The sequence below is a fragment of the Bicyclus anynana genome, chromosome 26 (genome assembly GCF_947172395.1).
Source record: "Bicyclus anynana chromosome 26, ilBicAnyn1.1, whole genome shotgun sequence".
Lineage (NCBI taxonomy): Eukaryota > Metazoa > Arthropoda > Insecta > Lepidoptera > Nymphalidae > Bicyclus > Bicyclus anynana.
Genome location: NC_069108.1, coordinates 1,899,502 through 1,927,499, shown reverse-complemented (window position 1 = coordinate 1,927,499; position 27,998 = coordinate 1,899,502). Strand labels below are relative to the sequence as shown.

General features: G+C 38.5%; 1 protein-coding gene and 1 pseudogene across 1 annotated transcript in view; one reads left to right on the top strand and one right to left on the bottom strand.

Moving 5' to 3' along the window:
* The window catches only part of LOC112050794 (zinc finger protein 271-like), a 58,926-nt pseudogene extending 53,675 nt beyond the window's left edge, over positions 1-5,251 (top strand).
* LOC112050793 (unextended protein) overlaps positions 1-27,203 on the bottom strand; it is a 56,109-nt gene extending 28,906 nt beyond the window's left edge. Inside the window, exons 1-3 of the mRNA XM_024089146.2 lie at positions 26,826-27,203; positions 915-1,108; positions 116-277 (exon numbers count right to left, since the gene is read on the bottom strand). Coding sequence (XP_023944914.2) covers positions 116-277; positions 915-1,108; positions 26,826-27,163 — 694 coding nt within the window. The 5' untranslated portion in view covers positions 27,164-27,203. The remainder of the gene's footprint in view (positions 1-115; positions 278-914; positions 1,109-26,825) is intronic.
* Between the last annotated feature and the right edge of the window lie 795 nt (positions 27,204-27,998).

The following is a 27,998-nucleotide window of genomic DNA, read 5'->3' as shown; positions in this document are numbered from 1 at the left end:
GATGATGATGATGATGATGATGATGATGATGATGATGATGATGATGATGATGATGATGATGATGATGATGATGATGATGATGATGATGATGATGTTGTTTTAGTTTTATACTTACTCGTGCTTAAAGCGGGGCTGTTGCTAGGTGCCAGATTTGTGTTGTTCTCTGTGCCCTTCTCACTGGCTTCTGGGTTCTCTGTTCCTTCTGACTTCTCTGTCACTTCTGCATTGGCGGCTGCATCCGCTTGCCTTCTCTCACGGTGATGGTCTGCAGCACTGTCTAAAGGAAGAAGTAGGGTTTAGAGGAAAATGTCCAATATATGATTTTTTTTTTTTTACAAGTTAGCCCTTGACTGCAATCTCACCTGATGGTAAGTGATGATGCAATCTAAGGTGTATGATGAAAGTTCTTTAGGCTGGTTACCAACTTCGGTCGTGGCTAGTTACCACCCTACCGATAAAGACGTACCGACAAGCGATTTAGCGTTCCGGTACGATGTCGTGTAGAAACCAAACAGGGGTGTGGATTTTCATCCACCTCCTAAAAAGTTAGCCCGCTTCCATCTAAGATTGCATCATCACTTACCATCAGGTGAGATTGCAGTCAAGGGCTAACTTGTAAATAGTAAGTAGTAGTAGTAGTAATAAGTTGTTGATTTCAAGATTTTTTTACAAGCTTAGGGAGGCCGCCATATTGGATTTGTAATGACGTTTTTAAGCTAGTCATGTATTGTCATCAGAACTCAGAGCGTGTGCAAAATTCCATCCTACACGAAGACGGGGAGGTGGGTCAAATTAAGATTCCAAGATTTTTCTTACATACATAGTTACAAGTGAAACTTAAAAAAAAAAAGTGAAGCTAATAGACCGTTTAAAAGAAATATGGCAAATATTCTTTTTTTTTAAAGAAGGCTTACCTGCAACCTGCCGCGGGAGCCGAGGCCTGTCGGCCGGGTTGACGTAGGCGAAGGTCTCGACGGCGGCCTCGTCGGCCTCGCCGCCATAACTGTTGACCGCCAGGTCGCGGTGGTACGAGAAACTTTTGGCCTCGTCGGTGTACAAGTCCTCCAGCTCATCGTATGGTGAGTCTTCGATCTCGTTCTCTGATGAGCTGTTTGTATAAGAGATTTTTAGATTAGCAATGATGTTAAATGGTGCCCAAGGGATGCAAAAAGAAAAAGAGGCAGACCGATTACTAGATGGAAAGACGATCTGATTGCCTTTGAAGGTACATACTGGACCCGATCAGCTATGGAATTTACACCATGGAAGAGGAAGGAGGAGGCCTTTGCCCAGCAGTGGGAACTTTAGCTATATAGCATGTATTAAATATGAAAATAAAGTGAAAAATGAAAAAATCTTAAAATATAAATATAAATAAACTTAAATAATACACATCACTATCTAGCCCCAAAGTAAGCATACAGAGTAGCTTGTGTTATGGGTACTAAGATAGTTGATCTTATAATATTGATATACATCTATATACTACATATAAATACTTATATAATGTATAAATACACACAGACACTGGAAAAAACCCATGTTCATCACACGAATATTTTCCAGTTGTGGGAATCGAACCCACGGCCGTGGATGCAGAAAGCAGGGTCACTACCCACTGCGCCACGCGGCCGTCAACTAAATATTATGTAAAAGGCCTAAATAAATAAATAAAATAATTTAAGTAAATAATAAGTAGATCTAAGTAAGTAACACATCTATCAGTATTTAACATACTGTTAGATGTGTTACTAAGTCATGAAAAATGAGGCGTTCAAAAGAGGAAATTTTCACATTTCAATGTTATTTAATTAAACAAATAATAAACATCGTCTACAATGTCGAGTTGTGCCCTACGCTTCCCGACCCGTACCCTACCCTACTCTGTAACTTGTCTATCTTACTCCTACCCTTAGCAAAATCGGTCCAGCCCTTCGAGAGTGGTGCGATTACCAAGGGAAATAGTTACTTCTATGCTAATAATATAAAGAGGTAAAGTTTGTGTGGTTTTAGAAGGTAATCTCTGGATCTACTGGACCGATTTGGAAAATTGTTTTACCAATAGAAAGCTACGTTATTTGCGAGTGTCATAGGCTATGTTTGATCCCCATATTCACACGGGAACGGGAACTACGTAAATGAAAGCGCCGGGCGTCATATAGCGGAATTTCTGCGTCTTTTAGAAATTTTGTATTATCTCCGAAACTATTTAAGTAATTAACATACTGTAAAGGGGAAATCTTATCTCTATAATATCCTTGTGATTATTAAATAATTTATTTTAATAAGGATTATAGTTTAGTTGCGTAAATAATGACGTAAACCTAAGTATATAAAATTAATAATTTTTAAAACACAAAAGGTACTATATCTGCTAATATATAGAAAATAGATATATGGTGTCGCGGACTTTTTTGTAGAATTTTTAAAGATACATAAAATCTCCATACATTAATTTCCATTTTACACAATAGTTAAGGCAGCGCATGCGAATAAGTCTGTTTAAGAGGATTTTCAGTCCGACCTGTATGACAAAAAATGTGATAACTCGGCTAATATATATGATATTAATATAAAATATAGCCTATAGCACTCCCCGATAATGTAGCATTCTACTGGTGAAAGAATTTTTGAAATCGGACCAGTAGTTCCGAAGCTTACCCCATTAAAAAAATGTGACAAACTTACAAACTTTACCTCTTTATAATATTAGTATAGATTAAAGACAAAACTGTGCATGTGTGCTCAGTTCTGTAGCGTATTATTCGGATCACTTTTTGCGGTGATTTTGTAGGGACGTAACCGATCTAGAGTATAAAATTATCATTGTAGATTAGTATGTATTTTTGTTCGAGCCGTTATGGCCCAGTGAATAAGACCTCTGCCTCCGATTCCGGAGGGCGTGGATTCGAATCCGGTCTGGGACATGCACCTCCAACTTTTCAGTTACAAGCATTACATTAAATATCACGTGTCTCGAACGGTGAAGAAAAACATCGTGAAGAAACGTGCATACATGAGAATTTTCTTAATGTGTGTGAAGTTTGCCAATCCGCATTGGGTGGTGAATAATTAGCCTAACCCTTCTCATTCTGAGAGGAGACTCGAGCTCAGCAATGAGCTGAATGTGGGTTCATAATGATGATATTCATTACAATAATTAATATACTAATATTATAAAGCTGAAGAGTTTGTTTGTTTGTTTAATTGAACGTGCTAATCTCAGGAACTACTGGTCCGATTTGAAAAAATCTTTTAGATAATCCATTTATCGAGGAAGGGTATTTGCTATATATTATCCCCATATTCTTAAGGGATCGGGAACCACGCAGGTGAAACTGCGCAGCGTCAGCTAGTAATGAATATACGTATGTATGGATGTATGAAAAACCAGAGTTTGTATCAAGTGGTATGAATTTCCTTTTCTTTGGGACGGCTTACCTTCGGCAAAATTTCATCCTTCGCCACTGTTAGGTGGGTGGCTAGCATACAATGTGGTGTGTCTGACTATCACAGATCTCTCAGTATATCATAATTTGTTATCACTGTTTGCGTGGATGTGATTTAGTGACAGTATTTAGCGACAAACACACTTAACCTAAATTATCATAATTATATTACGCGAACAATACAAAAACAATTGACATAGTTTCGTATATTATTAGTTCTCGTATGGAGAACTTAATAATATATGGAGAACTTAATAATAATTAATCTATACTGCTATACTTTTTTTTTTAATTGAGAAAGAATACAATAAGAAACTTAAGCTATCCTAATAACTATATAAATCATACCCACGTGGAATGGTGGCAAGAATACTTTTTTTTTTAATTTTATTCTTTACAAGTTAGCCCTTGACAACAATCTCACTTGATGGTAAGTGATGATACAGTCTAAGATGGAAGCGGGCTAACTTGTTAAGAGGAGGATAAAAATGCACACCCCTTTTCGGTTACTACACGACATAGTACCGGAACGTTAAATCGCTTGGCGGTACGTCTTTGCCGGTAGGGTGGTAACTAGCAACGGCCGAAGCCTCCCACCAGCCAGACAGAAAATCTCAATCGGCCCAGCCGGGGATCGAACCCAGGACCTCCGTCTTATAAAGCCAGGCTGATCCTTTGCGCAAAAAATGAGCCGGCCCTTCTGTCACCAGTCGAGGCAACTAGCCGCGGTGAAATGATTCGGTACAATTTTTTTGGCACTGCGACTCCATGGCCCAAACAAACACATCTGCTCGATATTCGAGTAATCATTTACTACCTACTGCATACATCGTTAATCTCAAAAACATACTAATCAGTCGTCGTCGTTATCAACCCATATTCGGCTCACTGCTGAGCTCGACTCTCCTCTCAGAATGAGAGGGTTTAGGCCAATAGTCCACGCTGGCCCAATGCAGATTGGCAGACTTCATACACGAATTAAGAAATTCTCTGGTGTGCAGGTTTCCTCACGATGTTTTCCTTCACCGTTTGAGACACGTGATATTTAATTTCTTAAAATGCACACAACTGAAAAGTTGGTGGTGCATGCCCCGGACCGGATTCGAACCCACACCCTCCGGAATATGAGGCAGAGGTCACTGGGCTATCATGTATCATAATCAATTCAGTACCTTCTTCTTTTTGAAGTCGGTTAAAAATGAGATTGACATTGATGTTTTAACAAGGACAGTCGACAATAACAGATTAATTTAGAACTTAACATGATACCCGCCTCGTAATAAACTGAGCCGCCACGCTTGCCGGTTAGTGGTTCAATTATTGGGATTAGCACGAGGTGTAAGGTTCGAGGCCGAGCCAAAATAAATTTTATTTTATTTTATTTATTTATTTTTAAGAAAAATACAATAGCGTTACCAAGAATACAATTATACAATATTTCCTGTATGTTAATATCAATTATAAAAAAGCACAATCTGAAAATACATTCAAGAAAAGGAAATAATTTGACGGCCTCCGTGGCGCAGTGGTACGCGCGGTGGATTTACAAGACGGAGGTCCTGGGTTCGATTCCAGGCTGGGCCGATTGAGGTTTTCTTAATTGGTCCAGGTCTGGCTGGTGGGAGGCTTCAGCCGCGGTTAGTTACCACCCTACCGACAAAGACGTACCGCCAAGCGATTTAGCGTTCCGGTACGATGTCGTGTAGAAACCGAAAGGGGTGTGGATTTTCATCCTCCTCCTAACAAGTTAGCCCGCTTCCATCTTAGACTGCATCAACTCTTACCATCAGGTGAGATTGTAGTCAAGGACTAACTTGTAAAGAATAAAAAAATACACTATGAGTTTTACTTGACGTCATACGAGCATGACCGCGTGTGGCTAGCATTAGTGGACGCGTCGAGAGCAATTTCGCGCCATCTTAGTTTAATGGCGGACATAAAATTCGTCTGAGTTGATGCTCGTAAACATAGTCAATATTATAGAGGTGATCACTGCGACTGGAGCACATTGAGTCATTATATTTTTAGGGTTCCGTTTCCAGAGGCTAAAACGGGACCGAATGAATAATGAAACGAGCAGTGATAGCCCAGTGGATATGACCTCTGCCTCCGATTCCGGAGGGCGTGGGTTCGAATCCGGTCCGGGGCATGCACCTCCAACTTTTCAGTTGTGTGCATTTTAAGAAATTAAATATCACGTGTCTCAATCGGTGAAGGAAAACATCGTGAGGAAACCTGCATACCGGAGAATTATCTTCATTCTCTGCGTGTGTGAAGTCTGCCAATCCGCACTGGGCCAGCGTGGTGGACTATTGGCCTAACACCTCTCATTCTGAGAGGAGACTCGAGCTCAGAAGTGAGCCGAATATGGGTTGATGACGATGCCAAATCGATTGAAATGTTGTCTCAATGAAGCCTGTATGTATACATACACTAGTTTTTGTTGTAGTCAAAAATACCTGATATTGTCATATTCAAAGTTTGTCAATATTGAGTTGTTTATTTGTACCTTTTTCTATTTATAATTTTGTTTTCTGTTTGATTTTTTGATAGATAAAGTTATTTATGAGAGGTATAAATATTTGTTATATTTAAAAAAAAAATTGATAACAGAGAAGTTATCAATTTTTCCCTAAACTAAAATTTATATTTTTAATTACCACTGGGCAAACAAGGAATTTCCAATCAATGAAAGTCTAGTAATTGATGAAACCTAAAATAATCCATTGACGTAAAAGTGAAAGTTCCCCGCGTGCGAACGTAGGGAATTAATTATACTCCTCGCATTACAGAGCGTAACTCGTTCTAAAATACACGAATTTGTGACGTCACTCGACTTGGCAGCATGCCGGTAACACAGCCACGGGGAAAACCACGGGCTTGGAGATACAGCATCGTCGTTATCAACCCATATTCGGCCCACTACTGAGCTCGAGTCTCCTCTCAGAATGAGAGGGGTTGGGCCAATAGTCCACCACGCCGGCCCAATGCGGATTGGCAGACTTCACACACAGAGAATTAAGAAAATTTTCTTGTATGCAGGTTTCCTCACGATGTTCTCCTTCACCGTTTGAGACACGTGATATTTAATTTCTTAAAATGCACACAACTGAAAAGTTGGAGGTGCATGCCCCGGACCGGATTCGAACCCACACCCCCCGGAACCGGAGGCAGAGGTCATATCCACTGGGCTACCACTGATTCGACAGACAGCATTCGGTATGGAAATTAAGAAGTAACCCCGTATTTCCTAATTTTATTAATGACATGGATTGCTTTTGAGAAAACTTCTAGTAAGTTTAAACGAATATTATGATATAATTAATCAAAAAAACATGATATTTCTGTCTCATTTTTGCACGCCTCATAAGCGTTGAGCTAAGGTTGTTATCTACTTTCGATATGTAAAAAAGCAGTTACTAACTAAAATTTATATTTTTTTAATTACTTACCACTGGGCAAACAAGGAATTTCAACTTACAATCAATGAAAGTCCGCCTTAATTGATGAAACCGAAAATAATCCATTGACGTAAAAGTGAAAGTTCCCCGCGTGCGGACGTAGGGAATTAATTATACTCCTCGCATTACAGAGCGTAACTCGTTCTAAAATACACGAATTTGTGACGTCACTCGACTTGGCAGCATGCCGGTAACACATAACGAGGAACACCACCGGCTTGGCGATACAGCATTCAGTATGGAATTATAGAAGTAACCCCGTAATTACTAACTTTGTGAATGACATGGTTTGCTTTTAAGAAAACTTCTAGTTATACATATACGAGTATTATAACATAAGTTAATAAAAAAAGATGGATATTTTTGTCTCATTTTTGCACGCCTCATAAGCGTTGAGCTAAGGTACTTACGATATGTTAAAAAGCAGTTTTCTCTCAACTAAAATTTATATTTTATAATTACCGACAGAATCAAGACCGGGAGCCGCAGCAGAAAAAGCTGAAACCGGTAAGTGGCTCAAGTATGCCTCTCTGACAGAGAGTTACATATTTGTACCTTTTGCCGTGGAGATCCTTGGGCCTCGAGTCGCAGTGCCAAAAAATTTTATCAATAATTTCACCGCGGCTAGTTGCCTCGACTGGTGACAGAAGGGCTGGCTCATTTTTTGCGCAAAGGATCAGCCTGGCTGTCCAGCGCGGAAATGCAGCCAGTATTCTTGCCACCATTCCACGTGGGCATGATTTGTATAGTTATTAGGATAAGTTAGCTTAAGTTCCATATTGTATTCTTTCTCAATAAAAAAAAATACCACTGGGTATCAAGGAATTTCAACTTACAATCAATCCGCCGTAATTGGTGAAACTGAAAATAAGCTATTGACGTAAAAGTGAAAGCTCCCCGCGTGCGAACTTAAGGAATTAATTATACTCCTCGCATTACAGAGCGTAACTCGTTCTAAAATACACGAATTTGTGACGTCACTCGCCTTGGCAGCATGCCGGTAACGTTATCAGAGCGACGGGGAAGTCCACGGGTTTTTAGGTCCCTTATTAAAACGGCCCTCTATGCCAAGGTCCGATTAGGTAATTCTGAGAGGAGACTCGTGCTGAACAGTGAGCCGAATATGGGTTAATGCAAGGATATTGTATACTAGAGATAGGGCGGTAGATACACCACCTATTTTTTTTACAGACCATTACTTTTTTTACAGGATATTTTTTTAAACGTATTATCATCATAGTGAAAGTAAAATAATTATTGCACTCAAAGCTACAAAACAAATAAAAGATTATTTATAAAAATGGTGTTAAAATAAATTGGTAATTTATTTCGTAATATTTAACAAAAATCGGATCTTTGAAATCATAAGCTACAGCATTAAAAAAACTGATTCAAAATGGAAAAATTTTAAAAATCCAAAAAAAAATATAACTTGGTCACCCTAGGGATTTTTGGAAAACTATTCAAATTAGTTTTAGATAATTGGGTGATGTATCTACCGTTTGAGTTTTATCAATTAATTACGGGACACCCTGTATATAAATAAATATATAATGTAGAGTCGCTAAACTCAGATCACGATTTGTAGGCACGTAACATATCTAAATTATAAAATAATCATTGGGTTAATGATGATTAAATTAACCTCGAAGCCATAAATTCATTTCATAATATTATCAATTAGTAAAATTGCCGAATAAAGTAAACAGTAATAATAATAAAAATAATCTGAGAGCATTAGATAATCAAGTCGCGCCCTTTGCGTGACCAAACCCCATTAGTGTAAAGTCGCCCTTATCTCTTACATAACGTTGCCGTGTCCCACTTAAGAGCGCGCTGCGCGTCGGTACGATATGGATAAAATTCGAAGCGCAAACGAGACGCCGAATTATGACTTTCACGTGAATGAAAAGCACGGAGCGATTGACACGCGACGCAAATTTTATGACGTGAGCGCCAAAACCATTTTTACCTAATTGCAAGTAAATTAAACAACATAACGAAAAACAAAATGGCCATGTTCAAGATATATACCTAATTTTCTATACAAAACAAAAATTTAAGAAAATAAGTTTGCTTTTCCTGAGATTGAAAGCAAAATGTGAGCAAAACATGTATTTTTCAAAAAAATAAACTATCGAGAAAAGTTTTACAAATTGTGTATTTTGTATAGTCATAACGAAGCTAACACTTTGAAATATCATTTACCCAAATATCAGGCTCCTAACTTTTCCAGAATCTGAGATCCAGAACCATTTGTAACCACCAAATTACATATTGCACACTCTTAAGCCCCCGCCCAAACTTACGAGTATGGGCTATCAGTGGCAAGGTTATTTTTAGCGACAAACTACTTTCCGATATTCATGAAGTCCTATTACAATCCAGGCCTCCATATAGGAGGGGATTTTGAAAGTCCCTCACACTGCTCAAGGACCTGCCCAGCTAGCCAAGTGGCACGTTTTCTCTTTCTACGATAGCTAACGCTTCGAAAACTAGAAAAATGTATGGGAACGCCAAATCTTGATAAGTGATGATGCAATCTAAGATGGAAGCGGGCTAACTTGTTAGGAGGACAATGAAAATCCAACTCCTTTCGGTTTCTACACGACGTCGTATCGGAACCGCTTGGCGGTACGTCTTTGTCGGTAGGGTGGTAACCAGCCAGACCTGGACTAATTAAGAAAATCTGAATCAGTCCAGCCGGGGATCGAACCCAGGATCTCCGTCTAGATCCTATTAGAGCAGCTTTGGATACCTTTTCTAATATATTTGTAAGATAATTTTTCGAACTAGCTGCAATTCTAGAGAGGCCGAGGGCATTAAGCAAGTAATAAAGAAATTTTTCTCGCACCAAATGCTACGGTGTACAGTACTAATACATATTTGTGCAAGTTTTAAATCTGCACGAGAACTGTGGAAATTGTGGAAAGGCTTAGAGGACGTCTTTGTCCCAAAGGACTTTTGACGAACAAAATGACGACTTTTTATATACCTAACTTTAATGGCAGGCGTCCACTGGCGCATCGTACGTATTCCTTGTATAGAAATTCGTACAAGTGCGTCCACTAATCCGCAGCGTACGGAACACATCGATCGAATTTTATCTACCGTAATATTGAAAATACATTTGATGCGACGCGTACGATGCGGATCTGTGGACGCCTGCCATTAATGGATGCCGTTACCTTCACGCCATTGCACATACAAAGTCAGTTTCCTCCAGTCAGCGTTGGCACGACGCCCGCGGACCCAAAGGACACGCACTGTCGACCGAATTCCGCAACGATGCCAAAAATATTAAAAATGTCTCCGACGCGCTACCGTTTCATCTGGTTACTTATATTTTATGACTTATTCACTCAAGGCTACCCCATTTATATAATTTTATAATTGGCGATATAAAAAACAGATGGTCCACTTAAAGATGGGAAATCATCTGACACTAATACATGCTGGTGGGAGGTTTCCGCCGTGGCTAGTTACCACGCTACCAGAAATTAAATAGAGATTAAATATCACATGTCTTAAACAGTGAAGGAAAACATCGTGAGGAAACCTGCACACCAGAGAATTTTCTCAATTCTCTGTGTGTTGTGAAGTCTGCCAATCCGCATTGGGCTAGCGTGGTGGACTATTGACCTAACCTCTCTCATTCTGGAGAGGAGACTCGAGCTCAGCAGTGAGCCGAATATGGGTTATTGTTGATGATGATGTACGATATCGTGTAAAAACCGAAATGGGTGTGAATTTTCATCCCACACCTAACAAGCCCGTTTCCATCTTAGATTGCATCATCACTTACTATCTGGTAAGATTGCAATCTATTCTATTATTCTATCTAATCTAACTTGTAAAGAATAAAAAAAAATACTAGCTGTCGCGCCGCGGTTTCACTCGCGTTTTTTTCTGTTCCATTGAGAATACGGGTATTAAATATACCCCATGACACTCAGAAATAACGTGGCGTCCTAATGGTCAAAGAATTTTCAAATCGATACAGTAAATCCAGATATTATCCCCTACACTTTGATTATAATAATCAAAGTCCCTACCAAAAACTTAATCGTTATCAACCCATATTCGGCCCACTGCTGAGCTCGAGTCTCCTTTCAGAATGAGAGGGGTAGGCAATAGTCCACCACGCTGGCCCAATACGGATTGGCAGACTTCACACACGTAATATGTAAATTCTCTAGTATGCAGGTTTCCTCACGATATTTTTCCTTCCACCATTTGAGACACGTGATATTTAATTTCAAACACAACTGAAAAGTCGGAGGTCCATGCCCCGGACCGGATTCGAACCTACATCCTCCGGAATCGGAGGCCGAGGTCAGAGGTCATCCATTGGGCTATCGATGCCACAAACTTAATCTCTTTATAATATTATAGTGTTTTTTCAGATAGCATGTGTACAGTTCGAAAGTTTGCCGCGTTTCTCGATAATAGTACATATTATGAACGTCATAAGGCAACTGTCACCGTTCCCATGCTATCTGAAAAACACTTTAGAATAAGTAGATGTCTCCAAGACGCGCTACCGTTTCATCTGGTTACACCTACTTATATTTTATGACTTATTCACTGTTTCCGATGGTCGGCTCAAGGTTACCTCATTTGTATATTTTTATAATGCTGGCCACTCACCATTCGATAAGCTCACGTGCCACGAAAAAATCTTTCACTATAGGCTGTATTATATTAAAAAAAATACCTAAAATACTGTTTACATCTCGTGCGCTGCAAAAACTACAAAAAAATAATGTATAACAACTTTGCAGAACACGTGAATTTTACAAAAAGTGTCGCGCCAGCATGTGCCTTACTGTTATATTCATGTCACAATAAGTGTTCAGGGGTAGGGTAGGGTAGGGGTAGGGTAGGAGTAGAGATCGGGTTGGATAGGGGTGGGGTAGTGGTAGAGTAGGTGTACATAGAAAAAGCGAAGCTTGACCGGGTTCGCTAATCTATCCTAATATTATAAAGCTGAAGAGTTTGTTTGTTTGAAAGCGCTAATCACAGGAACTACTGGTCCGATTTGAAAAATCCTTTCAGTTTTAGATAGCCCATTTATCGAGGAAGGCTATAAGCTATATATTATCTCCACATTTCCACGGGAACGGGAACCACGCGGGTGAAACCGCGCGGCGTCTACTAGTTAGATTACAAAGAGGTAATGTTTGGGGTATTGCAGGGGTAATCTCTGGTTTTACTAAACCGATTTTGAAAATTCTTTTACCACTAGAAAGCCACGTTATTTAGGTATGTAACAGGCTATATTTTATACCCGTATTCTCACAGGAACGGGAACTACGCGGGTGAAACCGCGAGGCGTCAGCTACTCTAAACAGTTCTAATAAGTCATAACAACAAACTATGTGGACTCTAATTGATACTAATATGGAATTTGTTACTGCCGACTAACGAGTAGGCGTCAACGAAATAATCAATACTATACATATATACAGGGTGCTCTGGAGTATTTCCCATAACTCTAGAGTTATATTCTTTATAGAAAATTAATTAAAAATGTCTAAGGAAGATGTGTTCTAAAATTAATATTTTCGGGGTAAATAATATTTCTTTTGTAAATAGATCTTAAAATGTGTAAAAGTGAACTAAAAATGAATATTGACGATTTTATCGAAAGTGGTATTCGCTTTGTTTGATGAGAAGATTGGTGGTGGGAAAATTGGGACATGGAAATCCACAGAACAGATAACGCTTTTAGCAATAGAAGTAGCAAGGGGGCGTGGCCCGCGTACACCCGGGTGTGCGGAACAACGCAAACGTGTCCGCGCATGTACTAGCAGTCTTGTTTTGTTCTGTGACAAAATGAATAAATAATATTCAACTCTAAAGTAAGGGTGACATATTTCATTTTTCACTAAATATTAAACAGCAATTTAGGCCACGCCCCTGGGTACGCTGGTTTCAATACAAAGAATTGAAACTTTATAGGTAAATCTAGTTGCCTTTTATATCTGTGTGTTGCTTACATTGGAATAAAAATATACAATTTTTTTTATCTAGCTCACATAATTATGATGATATAAATAATTTCTGACATAAGTCTTAAATTCATGACCTTCAATTCAAAATTTTCAATTTTTTATGTTAGCTTATAGCCTTCCTTGATGGACTATGAATAGGCTATCTAACACTGAAAGATTTTTTTAAATCGGACCAGTAGTTTTTGAGATTAGTGCGTTCAAACAAACAAATTCTTCAGCTTTATAATAGAAGTGTACTAGAAGAAAACATCCATGGTTCCCGCCGAATTTGTAAACAACTTTTTTTTTACGCCAATTTTAGGCGTACGAAGTACCGTGCGTCCACTAATTTTATAATAAATATAGATACTAAATATTAATAAAAACATACACAAAACCTCATTTCTGAAAATCGGTTAAAAATATATGATACCGTAACCTTCCCTAGTTACAAATAAACCAAATCGTAGCCAAAAAATACCGTTCAGTACAAAATACACGCGAAAAACAACTCTATTTCCAAGTATTAAAGGAACATTTTCCATGCATCCAGTGAGGCATTCGAAACGGGCGTAGATTAAACAATGTAGGATGATGTCATCGGCCCCGACTGGGAAATAATTGATCTCAATGAATACATTTTTGTTGTACTGTTTGAACAAGTTTCGTATTTGACTATAGACCATAGATACAAGACCTTAATCTATGCTATAGAGCAGGGGTGGCCAACTTGATTAGACCCAAGATCTCCTGTTTACTATTGAAACCCTGTACGATCTACCAATTACATAATGTGAGTACTTATTGCGTCTTTTGTAGCCAATTCATAGATATCACTTTAATCAATGGAATCATTAAACCGATGAATTGAACCAACTTCTCAAATCGCTAAAGCGAATTTTGAAGACTGCTACCACTGCCCTAATTTCGTGTCGTTTATTTCTCAAAAATGAAGTTGTAGGTAGGTAGACGTTTTTTCATAAATGAACCTTGATATTTACAAATTGTTGAAATTTTTTCTTCTCTATGTCAACTATCATATATTACAATTTTTATAAAAAATATACAAGATAATGCGTGAAGGAGTTGGTGATTACGTTGTGCAGTCTGGTCTACGTATTTATATTTTTTGCCTTGCAACGATCTACTGGACTAACAGTCGCGATCGACCGGTCGATCGCGATCGACCTGTTGGCCATCCCTGCTATAGAGATAGACACTACACTGAATAGATTACACGGCTCATCAATTTACAAGAAAATCCACTCACCTCTACAATATACTTAACAAAAAATTATACATCGCCTCTGTAAATTCACATAACTGCAAAAAAAACTTTTTTTTTTTCTTTACAAGTTAGCCCTTGACTACAATCTCACCTGATGTTAAGTGATGATGCAGTCTAAGATGGAAGCGGGCTAACTTGTTATAAGGAGGATGAAAATCGACACCCCTTTCGGTTTCTACACGGCATCGTACCGGAACGCTAAATCGCTTGGCGGTACGTCTTTGCCGGTAGGGTGGTAACTAGCCACGGCCGAAACCTCCCACCAGCTATAAATATATACCAGTGGCCTGCACTTCATACGTGCATTAAAGTACTGCATACCCTAAGGGTTGTTTCCTTAATGCTTATTAAATGAAGATTTTCCCAGTTTGGTTAATTTTTCTTACTAGTGCATACACTATAGACAGCAGCGTTGGCAGTTGGCATGGATTTACACGCGGCATCGTACCGGAACGCTGAATAGCTCAGCATAATGATGAATGGATTGAATTCCGTAAAAAATAATATGTATAGCAGACTTGTCTATGATGTCTATATTACTTGTACATATGTTATCTGTGCTATGACCTAGATTTCACTATCGCTTTCAATCACAAATCACAATCTAATAATAACAAGTGTCTGCACCTGATATAGTGCTAGTCGAACGGTCAGTGCACCTTGCATAATAGAGATGATGACTAGGTTTGAATATATTGAATTTTATAATACATTCAGGTAAATAAGGTCAATGTTAACTAATGTATACATAAAAAAGCAAAGATTACCTGGATATTTGCAAAATAAAAAAGATTGTAAAATTTCAAAATCTATTAAAAATTTTTGTCGTAAATAGATGAAAATTCATCCAGTTTTAGCTTCCTTACGTTAAATGTGTCATTTTTCAATATGTGAACTATTAACATAAACACACAAATAACAAATATATTAGTAATTTTGTTTGAACGCTCATACAAATCTAACTACCAATGTACCTACGACGTCATTAGTTCGTACCATTTTGTATGGGGCGTTTTTCAGGGATCCGTAGCAGTGCCGGAAATCTGACCCTTTAAATCCCTGTAGCTCTGAAAGTAATTATCTCAGTTACCATGTTACTTTTACAAAATTGCTTTACTGTTAGCATACTCCTAATTTATACTTATACAATTGTACAAAAAAACTGTCATCATCCCTATTACGATAATCTGGTTAAAGTTGAAAAGGTTAAAGTATCAAAATACTTGGACCTTGCTCATGAGATTACCGTCATGAGGAATGTTGAGTCAACTATTAGTCGATTCACTCAATGGTCTTATAGCGAAAAGCTTCGACCAACGCCTTAAGAAACTTTCGCTGAACTGCTAGATCAAGGGTCTTGAGACGGCGCGTGTTGTGAGGAGGTTCCTCACTCTGGAGCACTGACTATATAGTGTGTTATCTATGGCCCTGACCACCGGTTACCTGGGCACTCAAATGTCCTGTTAAGGCATGGCTGTAGGGTGTAATACCTTTGCCTTTTCCCTAAGGGAAATAATAAAGACATTTTTTTTTTCATGTTGATTTTTTATTTTTATAAAATTTTAAGTAAGTGTTTAACTTATATTTTGTTCATTGTTAAAAAATAAAAAAGGACAAATAAATAAATGAGAAAATAATTAAAAAGTTTGTATAGAAACGTGGAATAAAAACATCGGTTGTCTGTAAAGTCGGTTTACTGACGATAGTTGAACGTGACAACGTCAAAAAATACTGATGGAATGGTTGCATTTTTCAAAAGAAAATGTTCGGTTTTCTAAATAATGTTTAATAATCTTCATAGACCAGATTATACCCTAGAGCGAGGGAATGACGCATGACGTCATCTTTATTCGAGTGTGCAGCCGGCTCCATCGAATTATCCACGTCAAAAAAAAAACCATTTGCGCAAAGAGTTGTCTATGACCTAAATCCCACTATCGCTTTCAATCACAAATCACAATCTAATAATAACAAGCGTCTGCATGTCCGTCTGGTTGCGTGCCAAACGCAGCGACCAGATGTTCGCGAATAAACAAAATGGCGCCGGCCGCGTCACTAGTCAAGTAGTCACTACACCGGGCGCCATTACCAAACTGTGAACGCGCGTGTCATTGGCGAATTCATTACGCATTCTAAATTTGAATTTTGGAGTGCAGTGACGTCACTGTAGTCGAATGTTTTATTTAATATCATCATCAGAATATTTTTAATGCTCCCCTGAAGCATTTACTTAATACTCCGGATGGAGTATTACCATTCTCACTAGATAATGACAATAATAACAATTAATTTTGAATGAAAAATATGTAAGTTATGGTCACAAATTTACAATGAATTTCTTAAATAATAAAAATTTTAATAAAAAAATACAACCGACTTCAAAACCTAAAAACGTACCCACTAAACTAAAAAGCGAAAAATAACATCATAATATGTTCTCCCTGCTGATCAGTATGAAGTCGGTGCTAAGCCGGTGATGTATTAATTCAAGCCATGTGAGCATATCTTATAGATTGAGATTTTGCAGACAATGTTGTTTCATGTGGTCCTGTCAGAAATGGCTTAAATTAAGACAACACCGGCAAAGCACCGACTTCATACTGATCAGCAGGTAGAACATATTATGATGTTATTTTTCGCTTTTTAGTTTAGTGGGTACGTTTTTAGGTTTTGAAGTCGGTTGTATTTTTTTATTAAAATTTTTATTATTTTTCAATTTTTAGTGTAAAATTTCATCTCAAACGAATACATCAGACCCCTAATGACAGTCACAATCCATCTTGGTACAAAATTCTCAGCAATACAAATTAATCAAGCCCAAGCACAAGGTAGCTACCGTAAACCGTCAAGGGTTTCCCTTCATTGACCTTGGTCTTCATCATCAGACACATAATAACAGACACAACTCATCTAGGTAGAAAGTTCTGAGCAATACGAACTAATCAAGGCCAAACACAAGGTAGTTACTGTAAACTGTTAAGGAGTTCCCTTAATTGTCCTTGGTCTTCATCACCAAACCCCTAAATGACAGTCACAACCTATCTATGTGGAAAGTTCTCATTAATACAAATTAATCAAGCCCAAACACAAGGTAACTGCTGTAAATCGCCAAGGAGTTCCCTCGTCTGTTTTATGACTCCATCATCAGATCGATTTCAAACCTTCATAATTTTGTATTTCTTAAAGGTACTAAATGGAAAAGTTTACGAACACACTAGACACCCATATAATTTTCGAAAGTTTCCCTCAATTTCTCCAGGATTCCATCATCAGATCTTGTCATGATGGCAATGGGACCAAATGGGGACTATACCGTTTCAAACAAAAAAAGAATTTTTGAAATCGGTCCAGGCGTCTTTGAGTAATCGGTGTACATACATAAAAAAAAAAAAAAAATACCGACCGAATTGAGAACCTCCTCCTTTTTGAAGTCGGTTAAAAAATTAAGGGTGTATTATTCACGCCAATTGTTTTTTAAATTCTCGCTTTTTAATTTTATTTTTCTTTCACATGAGAAAAAGGCAAAGGTATTACACCGTACAGGATGTCCCATGTCTTCAATTTTCGCTCTATTCGCAACTCAATAAAAATTAAATAAACAACGCTGCATTTCATAATTCATTCCAATTTAAAGATATTTTTTTATTTTTTACAACATTCAGGGCCTTACCTATAATGATTCTATTTTCGAATAAAACCTCCTCCGATTTATAGTAGGCTAGTACTTGGCTAGTACTCGTAACAGACAAGAAATAAAAAAAAAACAAAATTACTTTAGCCCCTAGAGGCTGAAATGCTTGTTTAGCCCCGCTGTGGGGTGGTAATAGGACAATGTTTTTGAGCAAGAGTAGTTTTACAAAGTTCTCTAAATCTATACAATTATCATAATTATTTTGAAAGCTTATTTATCTTTTACTAGCTGACGCCGCGCGGTTTTACCCGCGTGGTTCCCGTTCCCGTAGGAACACGGGGATAAAATATAACCCATAGCACTCTGGGATAGTGTAGCTTCCGAACAGTAAAAGAATTTTCCAAATCGGTTCAGTAGTTTCAGAGCCTATTCAATGCAAACAAACAAACAATCAAATTATTTCTTCTTTATAATATTACTAGCGGACGCCCGCGACTTCGTCCGCGTAAAAATTGATGTAAACTTCTCTACCTCTACCTTACCCTGCTCGTAAACCTACCCAACCCTACCCTACCCTACCCTACCCCTACCTTACTCCTACCCTACCGCTAACGCTAACCCTTCCCTCCCCCCACCTTACCCTACCCTAACCCTACCCGTAACCTATCCATACCCTATCCTATCCTACCCTACCCCTACCCTACCCCTACCTTACTCCTACCCTACCGCTAACCCTAACCCTTCCCTACCCCTACCTTATCCCTACCCTAACCCTACCCTACCCGTACCCTACCCGTACCCTACCCCTACCCTACCCTACCCTACCCCTATCCTACTCCTCCCCTACCCTATACGTTCCATATCCTTCCCCTACCTCTACCTTGCCCCTACCCTACACTACCCCTACCTTATCCGTACCTTACCCTACCCTACACTTTCCCTAAATTACCCCTACCCTACCTCTATCCTACCCCTTCCCTACCTCTATCCCATCCCTACCCTCAGCAAAATTGGTCCAGCCTTTTGTGCGTGGTGCAATGACCAAAAGACTATAATTTCCCAAGCGACTTCTATGCTAATACTATAAAGATGTAAAGTTTGCGTGGTTGTCGGGGGTAATCTCTGGATCTACTGGACCGATTTGGAAAATTCTTTTACCAACAGAAAGCTACATTATTTGCGAGTGTCATAGGCTATGTTTGGTCCTCATATTCATACGGGAACGGGAACCACGTAATTGAAACCGCGGGGCGTCATATAGCGGCATTTCTGCGACTTTCAGAAATTTTGTATTATCTCCGACTAATTAACATACTGTAAAGGGCAAATCTTATCTCTAAAATATCCTTGTGATTATTAAATAATTTATTTTGATAAGGATTTAAGTTTAGTTGTGTAAATAATGACGTAAACCTTAGTTTAAAATTTAAATAATTTATTAAAGTACTAAAGGTACTATATCTGCTAAATTATAAAAGATAGATATATGGTGTCGCGGACTTTTTTGTAGAACTTTTAAAGGTTCAAAAAGCCTCCATACATTTATTTCAGTTATACGCAATGGTTGAGGCAGCGCATGCGAATAAGTAAGTTTTTCGGTCTGACCTGTAAGAGAAAACCCGCGATATCTCAGTAGTTATATATTATAGAAATATAAAATATAGCCTATAGCACTCCCCGATAACGTAGCATTCTACTGGTGAAAGAATTTTTAAAATCGGTCCAGTAGTTCCGAAGATTACCCCATTTCAAAAAATTGTTACAAACTTACAAACTTTACCTCTTTATAATATTAGTATAGATTATAATTAGATTAACACTATAATAAGTCTTTTCTATAGGCTTGCGTTTAATAAAAACCTTTTTCTCAAAATAAAAAACCGTCTTCCAAAAAATGGAACATCTCTAACGCGTTGCAAAACATAGTCGTCAGTTTTGGTAGGAGGTGTTATTGTCTTATTGAGTCATGGGGACAAAATATCCATGAGTCATTGCTGAATCGGTGCTTAGCGTCCTCTTGTGTTATCTGTGGGTATAACCTGCTTATATTTCAGTTTAAATATTATAAAGAGGTAAAGAAGTTTGCCGAGAGAATTGTAGGAATCACATAAAGGTCTCGTTTTATTTATTTTCAATTTTTCATTGATTTGATGCATTTTAGAATTTTATTGCGTAAAGTATTATAGAACTAACGCCCGCGACTTCGTCCGCGTGAAATTCAGTCCGCGCGGGTTTTTCACAAATCCTGCGGAAGTCATGGATTTTTCCGGTATAAAAATTTGCCTATGTGTTAATCCAGGGTACTGTCTATCGTCGTTTTAAGTTTCATCCAAATCGGTTCACTAGAAAGTCATGTTATTTGCGAGTGCTATAGGCTATATTATTTTCTCCCCGTATTCCTACGGGAACGGGAACTAAGCGGGTAAAACCGCGAGGTATCGAGTAGTAATAAATAAATTCATTTTTAGCTTTCAATGTGACAGATGTATTTCATAAATGTACAAATAACTTGTAGTTGGCAAATTCGTTCGTAACACTCCCGATGATCCGCGCGGGCCGGGGGACGTGACGCGATGAATGAAAAACCCACGACTGAAGCACCTCACTTCCCCGCATTTCACACCCGTGCAGTTTTCCCCCCCGTCGCCCGCATATCATGGGAGTGTCATCAACGAATTTGCCAGAATATAGGTACCTATTTCTAATTTTGTTTCAACGCCCATACAAATGACGACTTTACGTAGTTGTGACGTCATAATTCTGTATCTTCAGCTTCCTTACATTCGTCATTCTTAGTCATTCATTATTACTATTAGTACGGGGCGTTTTTGAACGATCCACAGCAAAGATGACCCTGTGTAGTTTAAATTGCAAATAACTGTGACACACGCTGTGATAAGGCAGAGTTCGTCTATTAGTACATTGTACACAAGTAATTATGTGTACATACATATATGTATATTAACATTCATACATAGCAACTTAAACAACTCAACAATCTTATTACAATGTTGTGATGGGGGATTTTAACGCAAAGCTGGGCGAACGTAGCGGTTCAGAGTTGAAAGTGGGACGATTTGGGTATGGGCAACGGAACGATAGGGGCCAAATGTTGGCTGACTTCATGGAGAAGGAGGGCCTCTTTATGATGAACTCCTTCTTCAAGAAGCCACCACACAGGAAATGGACCTGGATGAGCCCCGATGGTTCCACGAAAAATGAGATTGACTTCATCTTGTCTACCAGACGGTAAATATTCAACGATGTTTCTGTGATCCATAGGGTGAAAACCGGTAGCGATCACCGAATGGTTAAAGACCCCAGAGCCAAGTTGACCCGACACTATACTGAAGATATCCCGGACGTCAGCCTATACGAGATTAGTGTGGCTCTCAAACACCTGAAGAACAATAAGGCGCCAGGTGAGGACGGAATCACAGCAGAACTCCTGAAAGCGGGTGGAAAACCGATACTTAAAGTCCTTCAGCGATTGCTCAATTCCGTCATTCACGAGGGCACGACGCCTGAGGCGTGGCATAGGAGCGTGGTGGTTCTGTTCTTCAAAAAAGGTGACAACACCTTGCTGAAGAATTACAGACCCATTTCGCTGCTAAGCCATGTTTACAAATTGTTCTCGAGAGTCATTACGAATCGTCTCGCTAATAGGTTTGACGACTTCCAGCCTCCGGTTTCCGAAAAGACTTCAGTACCATAGACCACATCCATACGCTGCGGCAGGTTATACAGAAGACCCACGAGTATAACCAGCCACTTTGCTTAGCGTTTGTGGACTATGAGAAAGCCTTTGATTCGGTGGAAACCTGGGCTGTGCTAAGGTCATTGCAGAGATGCCGAATTGATTACAGGTATATCCAAGCGTTGAAGTGCTTGTACGAAAACGCCACTATGTCAGTCCGTATTCAGGATCAGACTACGAGGCCAATCCAGTTGCAGCGAGGAGTGCGCCAGGGAGATGTGATCTCTCCGAAGCTATTTACCGCTGCATTGGAAGACGTCTTTAAGCTTCTGGACTGGGGCGGACTTGGCATCAACATCAATGGCGAGTACATCACTCAACTGTGGTTCGCGGATGATGTAGTCATCATGGCACAGACTCTAGATGACCTTAGTACCATGCTCAATGACCTCAGCAGCGTTTCTCAACAGGTGGGCCTAAAAATGAACATGGCCAAAACAAAAATAATGTGTAATGCTCAGGTATCGCTCCACCCAGTTATAGTTGAGAACGCTGCACTCGAAATTGTAGACGAATACGTATACCTAGGACATATGATCCAGTTAGGTAGGTCCAATTTCGAGAAAGAGGTGAACCGTCGAATCCAACTCGGCTGGGCTGCATTCGGGAAACTTCGCGACATCTTTTCGTCCGAAATTCCTCAGTGCCTGAAGACAAAAGTCTTCGAACAGTGCGTGTTGCCAGTGATGACCTATGGTTCCGAGACTTGGTCGCTAACTATGGGCCTCATAAGAAGGCTCAGAGTCACACAGCGGGCGATGGAACGAGCTATGTTAGGAGTATCTCTGCGTGATCGAATCAGAAATGAGGAGATACGCAGAAGAACCAAAGTCACCGACATTGCTCAACGAGTTGCGAAGCTGAAGTGGCAATGGGCGGGGCACATAGTTCGAAGAGCCGATGGACGTTGGGGTCCCAAAGTGCTAGAATGGCGACCCCGCACTAGTAAGCGCAGTGTTGGCCGACCCCCTACCAGGTGGACTGACGACATCAAGCGAGTCGCAGGGATTCGCTGGATGCAGGTGGCTCAGTATCGTGATGTTTGGAAGTCCTTACAAAAGGCCTATGTCCTGCAGTGGACGTCCATCGGCTGATATGATGATGATGATGATGATGATGATGACATAGCAACATTAACATCGCTACATTATGCCAATATAATAGGCTAGTTGTCACTTTTTTACCCGACTGCGTTAGGAGAGTAATGTTTTCCAAGCGTATGTATGTATGTGTGCATGTTTGTATGTATGTATGTATGTTCAATTCTTCGGCAAGCCCTACAGCCTAAAGGGATGGACGGTTTTTGACATATGAGGTGTCATTGAGTTTGTCAAAATGTGGTAGTGACATAGGCTATATAAATTTTCAAAATGGCGCCCGTAAGTGAAAAAAAAGGTGTGGGTGGGTAAGATTTTTTTACTTTATTCTAACAATATGGGTATCCAATGAAAGGTCTTAAAAAGACCATTTCAAAAATATATACATAATATCATGTATATATTACTTTTCACACAAATTATCAAAAAGCGTGCCAATTATATCGAGACCATCGAAGTAAAATTTACTAAGTATAAAGTATTCAATTCAGGAATTCAAATTCAAATTTAAAATTCATTTATTTAAGTAGGCTCAGTTTACAAGCACTTTTGACACGTCAGTTGACTATTTGTAAAGATTCTACCACCGGTTCGGAAGGAATGATATTGTCTGTACTTATTTATATTTAAAATAAAAGGTATGTCTTAAATAAAGTAAACAGTTCGAAAAAACTATTATTATAAAAACAACAAACCCGACTTAAGCCTAGGCTGGAAAATAGCCTATGTGTTACTTGCAAGGTACAATTTTTCTTTATACATTGCATCCAAATGAGTCAGCGACCCACCACGCTTTTCCTATGCGGGTTGGCGGGTAGTGATAAATAAAAGGCAACTAATGATGGATGGATATTCGGATGCGATTAAAATATAAAGTTAAGTAAGTTAAATATAACTTTAGTTAAATATAACACGGACAAGGACGGACGGACGGACAAATTCTACAGGACGGACAAACAGTAAGAAATTCTGTACATTGTAGATATTTTGAAAATTTTCGTTGGGAGGGCATTATTTATAATCGACTAGCTGACGCCGCGCGATTTCACCCGCGTGGTTCCCGTTCCCGTAGAAATACGGAGATAAAATAATCCTTCGATCCCTTCCTCGATAAATGGGCTATCTAACACTGAAAGAATTTTTCAAACCGGACTAAAGTTCCTGAGATTTGCGCGTTCAATCAAACAAACAAACTCTTTAGCTTTATAATATTAGTATAGATACGGAGGCCAAAAATTTGTTTTTTTTAGTTTGTTTATCTGTCTGTCCGATTTTAATGTTGACCGGGCATCACGCTGAAACTACTGAATGAATTTAAATGTAAATTGGCACAATTTTAGACTTTAATTAAATATGTAGAAGGTGGTAGAAGGTTATAGCATACTTTTAGTCGCGAAAATTAAATCAAAGGGGTGTAAAACTGGGGTTAAAAGTTCGTATAGAAAATCCTTCAGTTTTTTAAATATAAATCGTTAATGTTTTGTGTTATAGTTTTGTAAAATGCTTAGTGGACTATTTATAATACCCATGCCAAAATATAAATAGAAATGGGTGAAATGGGGGTTGAAATTCTACATCGATTTCCACGCGGACGAAGTCGCGGGCATTCGCTAGTTTTTTTTTAAATATTCTTTACAAGTTAGCCTTTGACTACAATTTCACCTGATGGTAAGTGACGATGCAATGATGGAAGCGGGCTAACTTGTTAACAGGAGGATGAAAAACACCTTTCAGTTTCTACACGACATCGTACCAGAACACTAAATCGCTTGGCGGTACGTCTTTGTCGGTAGGGTGGTAACTAGCCACGGCCGAGGCCTCCCACCAGCCAGACCTGGAGCAATTAAGAAAACCTCAATCGGTCCAGCCGGGGATCGAACCCAGGACCTCCGTCTTTTAAATCCACCGCGCATACCACTGCGCCACGGAGGCCGTCAGAATTAGTTTGTAATATTAGTATGGAGTAGGGATTTATTTTCGTCGTCATCAACCCATATTCGGCTCACTGCTGAGCTCGAGTCTCCTCTCAGAATGAGAGAGGTTAGGCCAATGTCCAATTTAGTCCACCACGCTGGCCCAATGCGGGTTGGCAGACTTCACACACGCAGAGAATTAAGATAATTCTCTGGAATGCTTTAGTTAGGTTTCCTCACGATGTTTTCCTTCACCGATTGAGACACGTGATATTTAATTTCTTAAAATGCACACAACTGAAAAGTTGGAGGTGCATGCCCCGGACCGGATTCGAACCCACACCCTCCGGAATCGGAGGCAGAGGTCATATCCACTGGGCTATCACGGCTCTTCAAGAGCCGTGATAGCCCAGTGGATTTATTTTCGGATGCGATTAATGTTTCGCCTGTGGTTTCGCCGATAAAATTACCGGTTTCTTATCAGCATTATTTAACCTAGATGACCCGGCAAACATCTGTATTTATTTTACTGTGGTTTCTGCCTTTTGCCATATTTTATTTCATACTAGCGGACATTAGGGATATTGACAGTTTTTTTAATTTATATAAATTAAGAGTACGCTAATAGTAAAGCAATTTTGTAAAAGTAACAGGGTATCTGCGATCATTACTTTCGGAGCTACAGGGATTTAAAGGGTCAGATTTGCGGCGCTGCCGCGGATCCCTGTTAAACGCCCCATACAAAATGGTACGAATTAATGACGTCATAGGTACATAATGATCGTTGGATTTGTATTGAAGATCAAACAAAATTACTAATATCTCTGTTATTTGTGCGTTTATGTTTATAGTTCATTTATTAAAAAATGACACATTTGATGTAAGGCAGCTAAAAATGTATGAATTTTTATTTAATTACGATAAAAGTTTTTTAATTGATTTTGAAATTTTAAAATCTTAATTATTTTGCTAATATCCAGACAATCTTTGCTCTATATGTATAAATTAGTTAACATTGACCTTATTTACCCGATTGTATTATAAAAATCAATATATTCAAATTTATAATTGCCTAATCAGTTAAATTACTTGCTAAGGGGTACGAATTATTGCCTACCATAATTCGTATCCCTTTGACGTAAAAATTATTGTATTATCTATGTCTAAATGACAGGATAATTATATATAAATCACTAGCATCCGGTGTAAAAATAATGAAATAATCTTATTTTCCTTGTTGGCGAATATTATTTCGGCTGAGATTTTATCAGAGTAATCTATTAATTATCCAAGACTTTTAGTACATTTTGCATTTCTGTATCGTGTTTCTGGAAAGTGGGCCCAATTTCGGACATTAGTAAAAGATATTAGTAATTTTATTTGAACGCCCATACAAATCTAACGATCATTATGTTCCTACGACGTCATTAATTCGTACCATTTCGTATGGGGGGTATTTCAGGAACCGCAGCAGCGCCGCAAACCTGACCCCTTAAATCCCTGTAGCTCCGAAAGTAATGATCGCAAATACCCTCTTACTTTTACAAAATTGCTTTACTATTAGCATACTCTTAATTTATATACAATTTAAAAAACTGTCATCATTACAAACAAATTGTATAATTTAGGCCCGAGTTTGTATGGAGTTGGACTTCGTTTCTACTTTCTTCTCTTACGAACAAGCCTACAAAAGCGAAAGAATCTATTCATAGGATTATCTTTTAATAAAAAGGAACACTGTTTTTTTGAAAATAGAATGCCTCAACTGCAACCTACGTAATTAAATTTAACGCTATTTTGTGATCAAGAAGGTAATACATTTTAATAATTAATTGTTTTTTGAAAATAGAATGCCTCAACTGCAACCTATTTAATTAAATTTAACGCTATTTTGTGATCAAGAAGATAATACATTTTAATAATTAATAATTTATTATTTAAGTCCACGTAAGTCCGCAATTTTCATAAAAAAGCTACTAAGCCGAATTATGACGATTGTGATGTGATTATTAATTTTAACTAATAGTAAAAGTATTTCACAACCCGGCTTACGCGGGTCGGTTTTTAACCGAATACAAAAAGAAGGAGGTTCTCAACTTCATTGGTATTTTTTTTTCAGAATGAATTTACACTTCAGAGTTTACACTTCAATTGCGGCCCTGTCGGTTCAGGTATACCTACTCGTATTTGGTTATGGTTCTGCCTTTTGCATATAATTACAAAATTAACATACCGTTCGTTGTAGATGACGTCACCGCCCACCAAAACGAAGTCTTGTGGTATCCACTGGCTGCCATCCTCGGTTAAGGCACAAAAATACCATTTCTTCAACCGGTCGAGCCTCACGCTAGCACTACCACCCACTTTATCTGTGTAAACCGCATCGCGACAACCGGCCGAGGTTATCGACCATAAGCTACCTTTACCACTCACTGTTATGTTGTAATCACATTTTGTATTGTCGCACGCATTCTGTGCCACTTTAACGTTAGCTAACCATGGCGTTGCGAGCGTGTTTGTTATAAGAAACAATATAAAAAGCCCACTAGTCCGTAAACACGCGTTCGCCATGTCACACGATCGGCACTCGAATGAGAACGAAACGTGAATGAGTCCATTAATGGCCGATTTAAACTGATTCACAGAGTGTTGCTACATAATTTTTGATTATACCCCAGTCCCTATATACAAAGTCCTCACCCACGTTACTCGTCAGCCTAAGCTCTCATTCGAACGAGAGTTTTTTTACGAACGTCAAAAAAGCATTCAAATACAACAAATGCATTCCCAAATATATGATGACACGACAGCGTTTTTATAAACACGACGCTTTTATATCGAGCAGTGTTGCATTTTCAATTTCGGACGTTGGAAATAGACCATGAATTAAATTAAGCACGTAAATAAAAGCTTTGCGCTTTTATTTACGTTCTTCATGTATCGTTAACGTTCGTGCGAATGAGGTAAGAAAGAAAGAAGAAAGAAAATAAATTTATTCAAATCTAAAAGTTACAGACCCGTGTGACGTCACAGCTTATACTTGTACAAATAAATTGACATTAACTAAATTAAATTAAAATAAGCAGCAAATATGTGGTACATTTTAAAAATATATAATTACTAATTAAACTACAGATATAATGTGATACTTGTATGTAATGGAATACGACAATGCAATTTATATATATACATTTATAACATTATAAAGTGTATGTATTTATTAATGCATACACTTCATAATAGGTACATCCTCATTCGCACGAACGTTAAAAAAGCACTACTACTACTACTAAGTTAGGTACTACTGAATCGATATTCATGCAGTTTTCACTAATAATGAAGTGAGGTTTAAGAAAGGAATAATCTGATGTTTTTTTTTTATATTTCTGGTAACTGATATACAGCT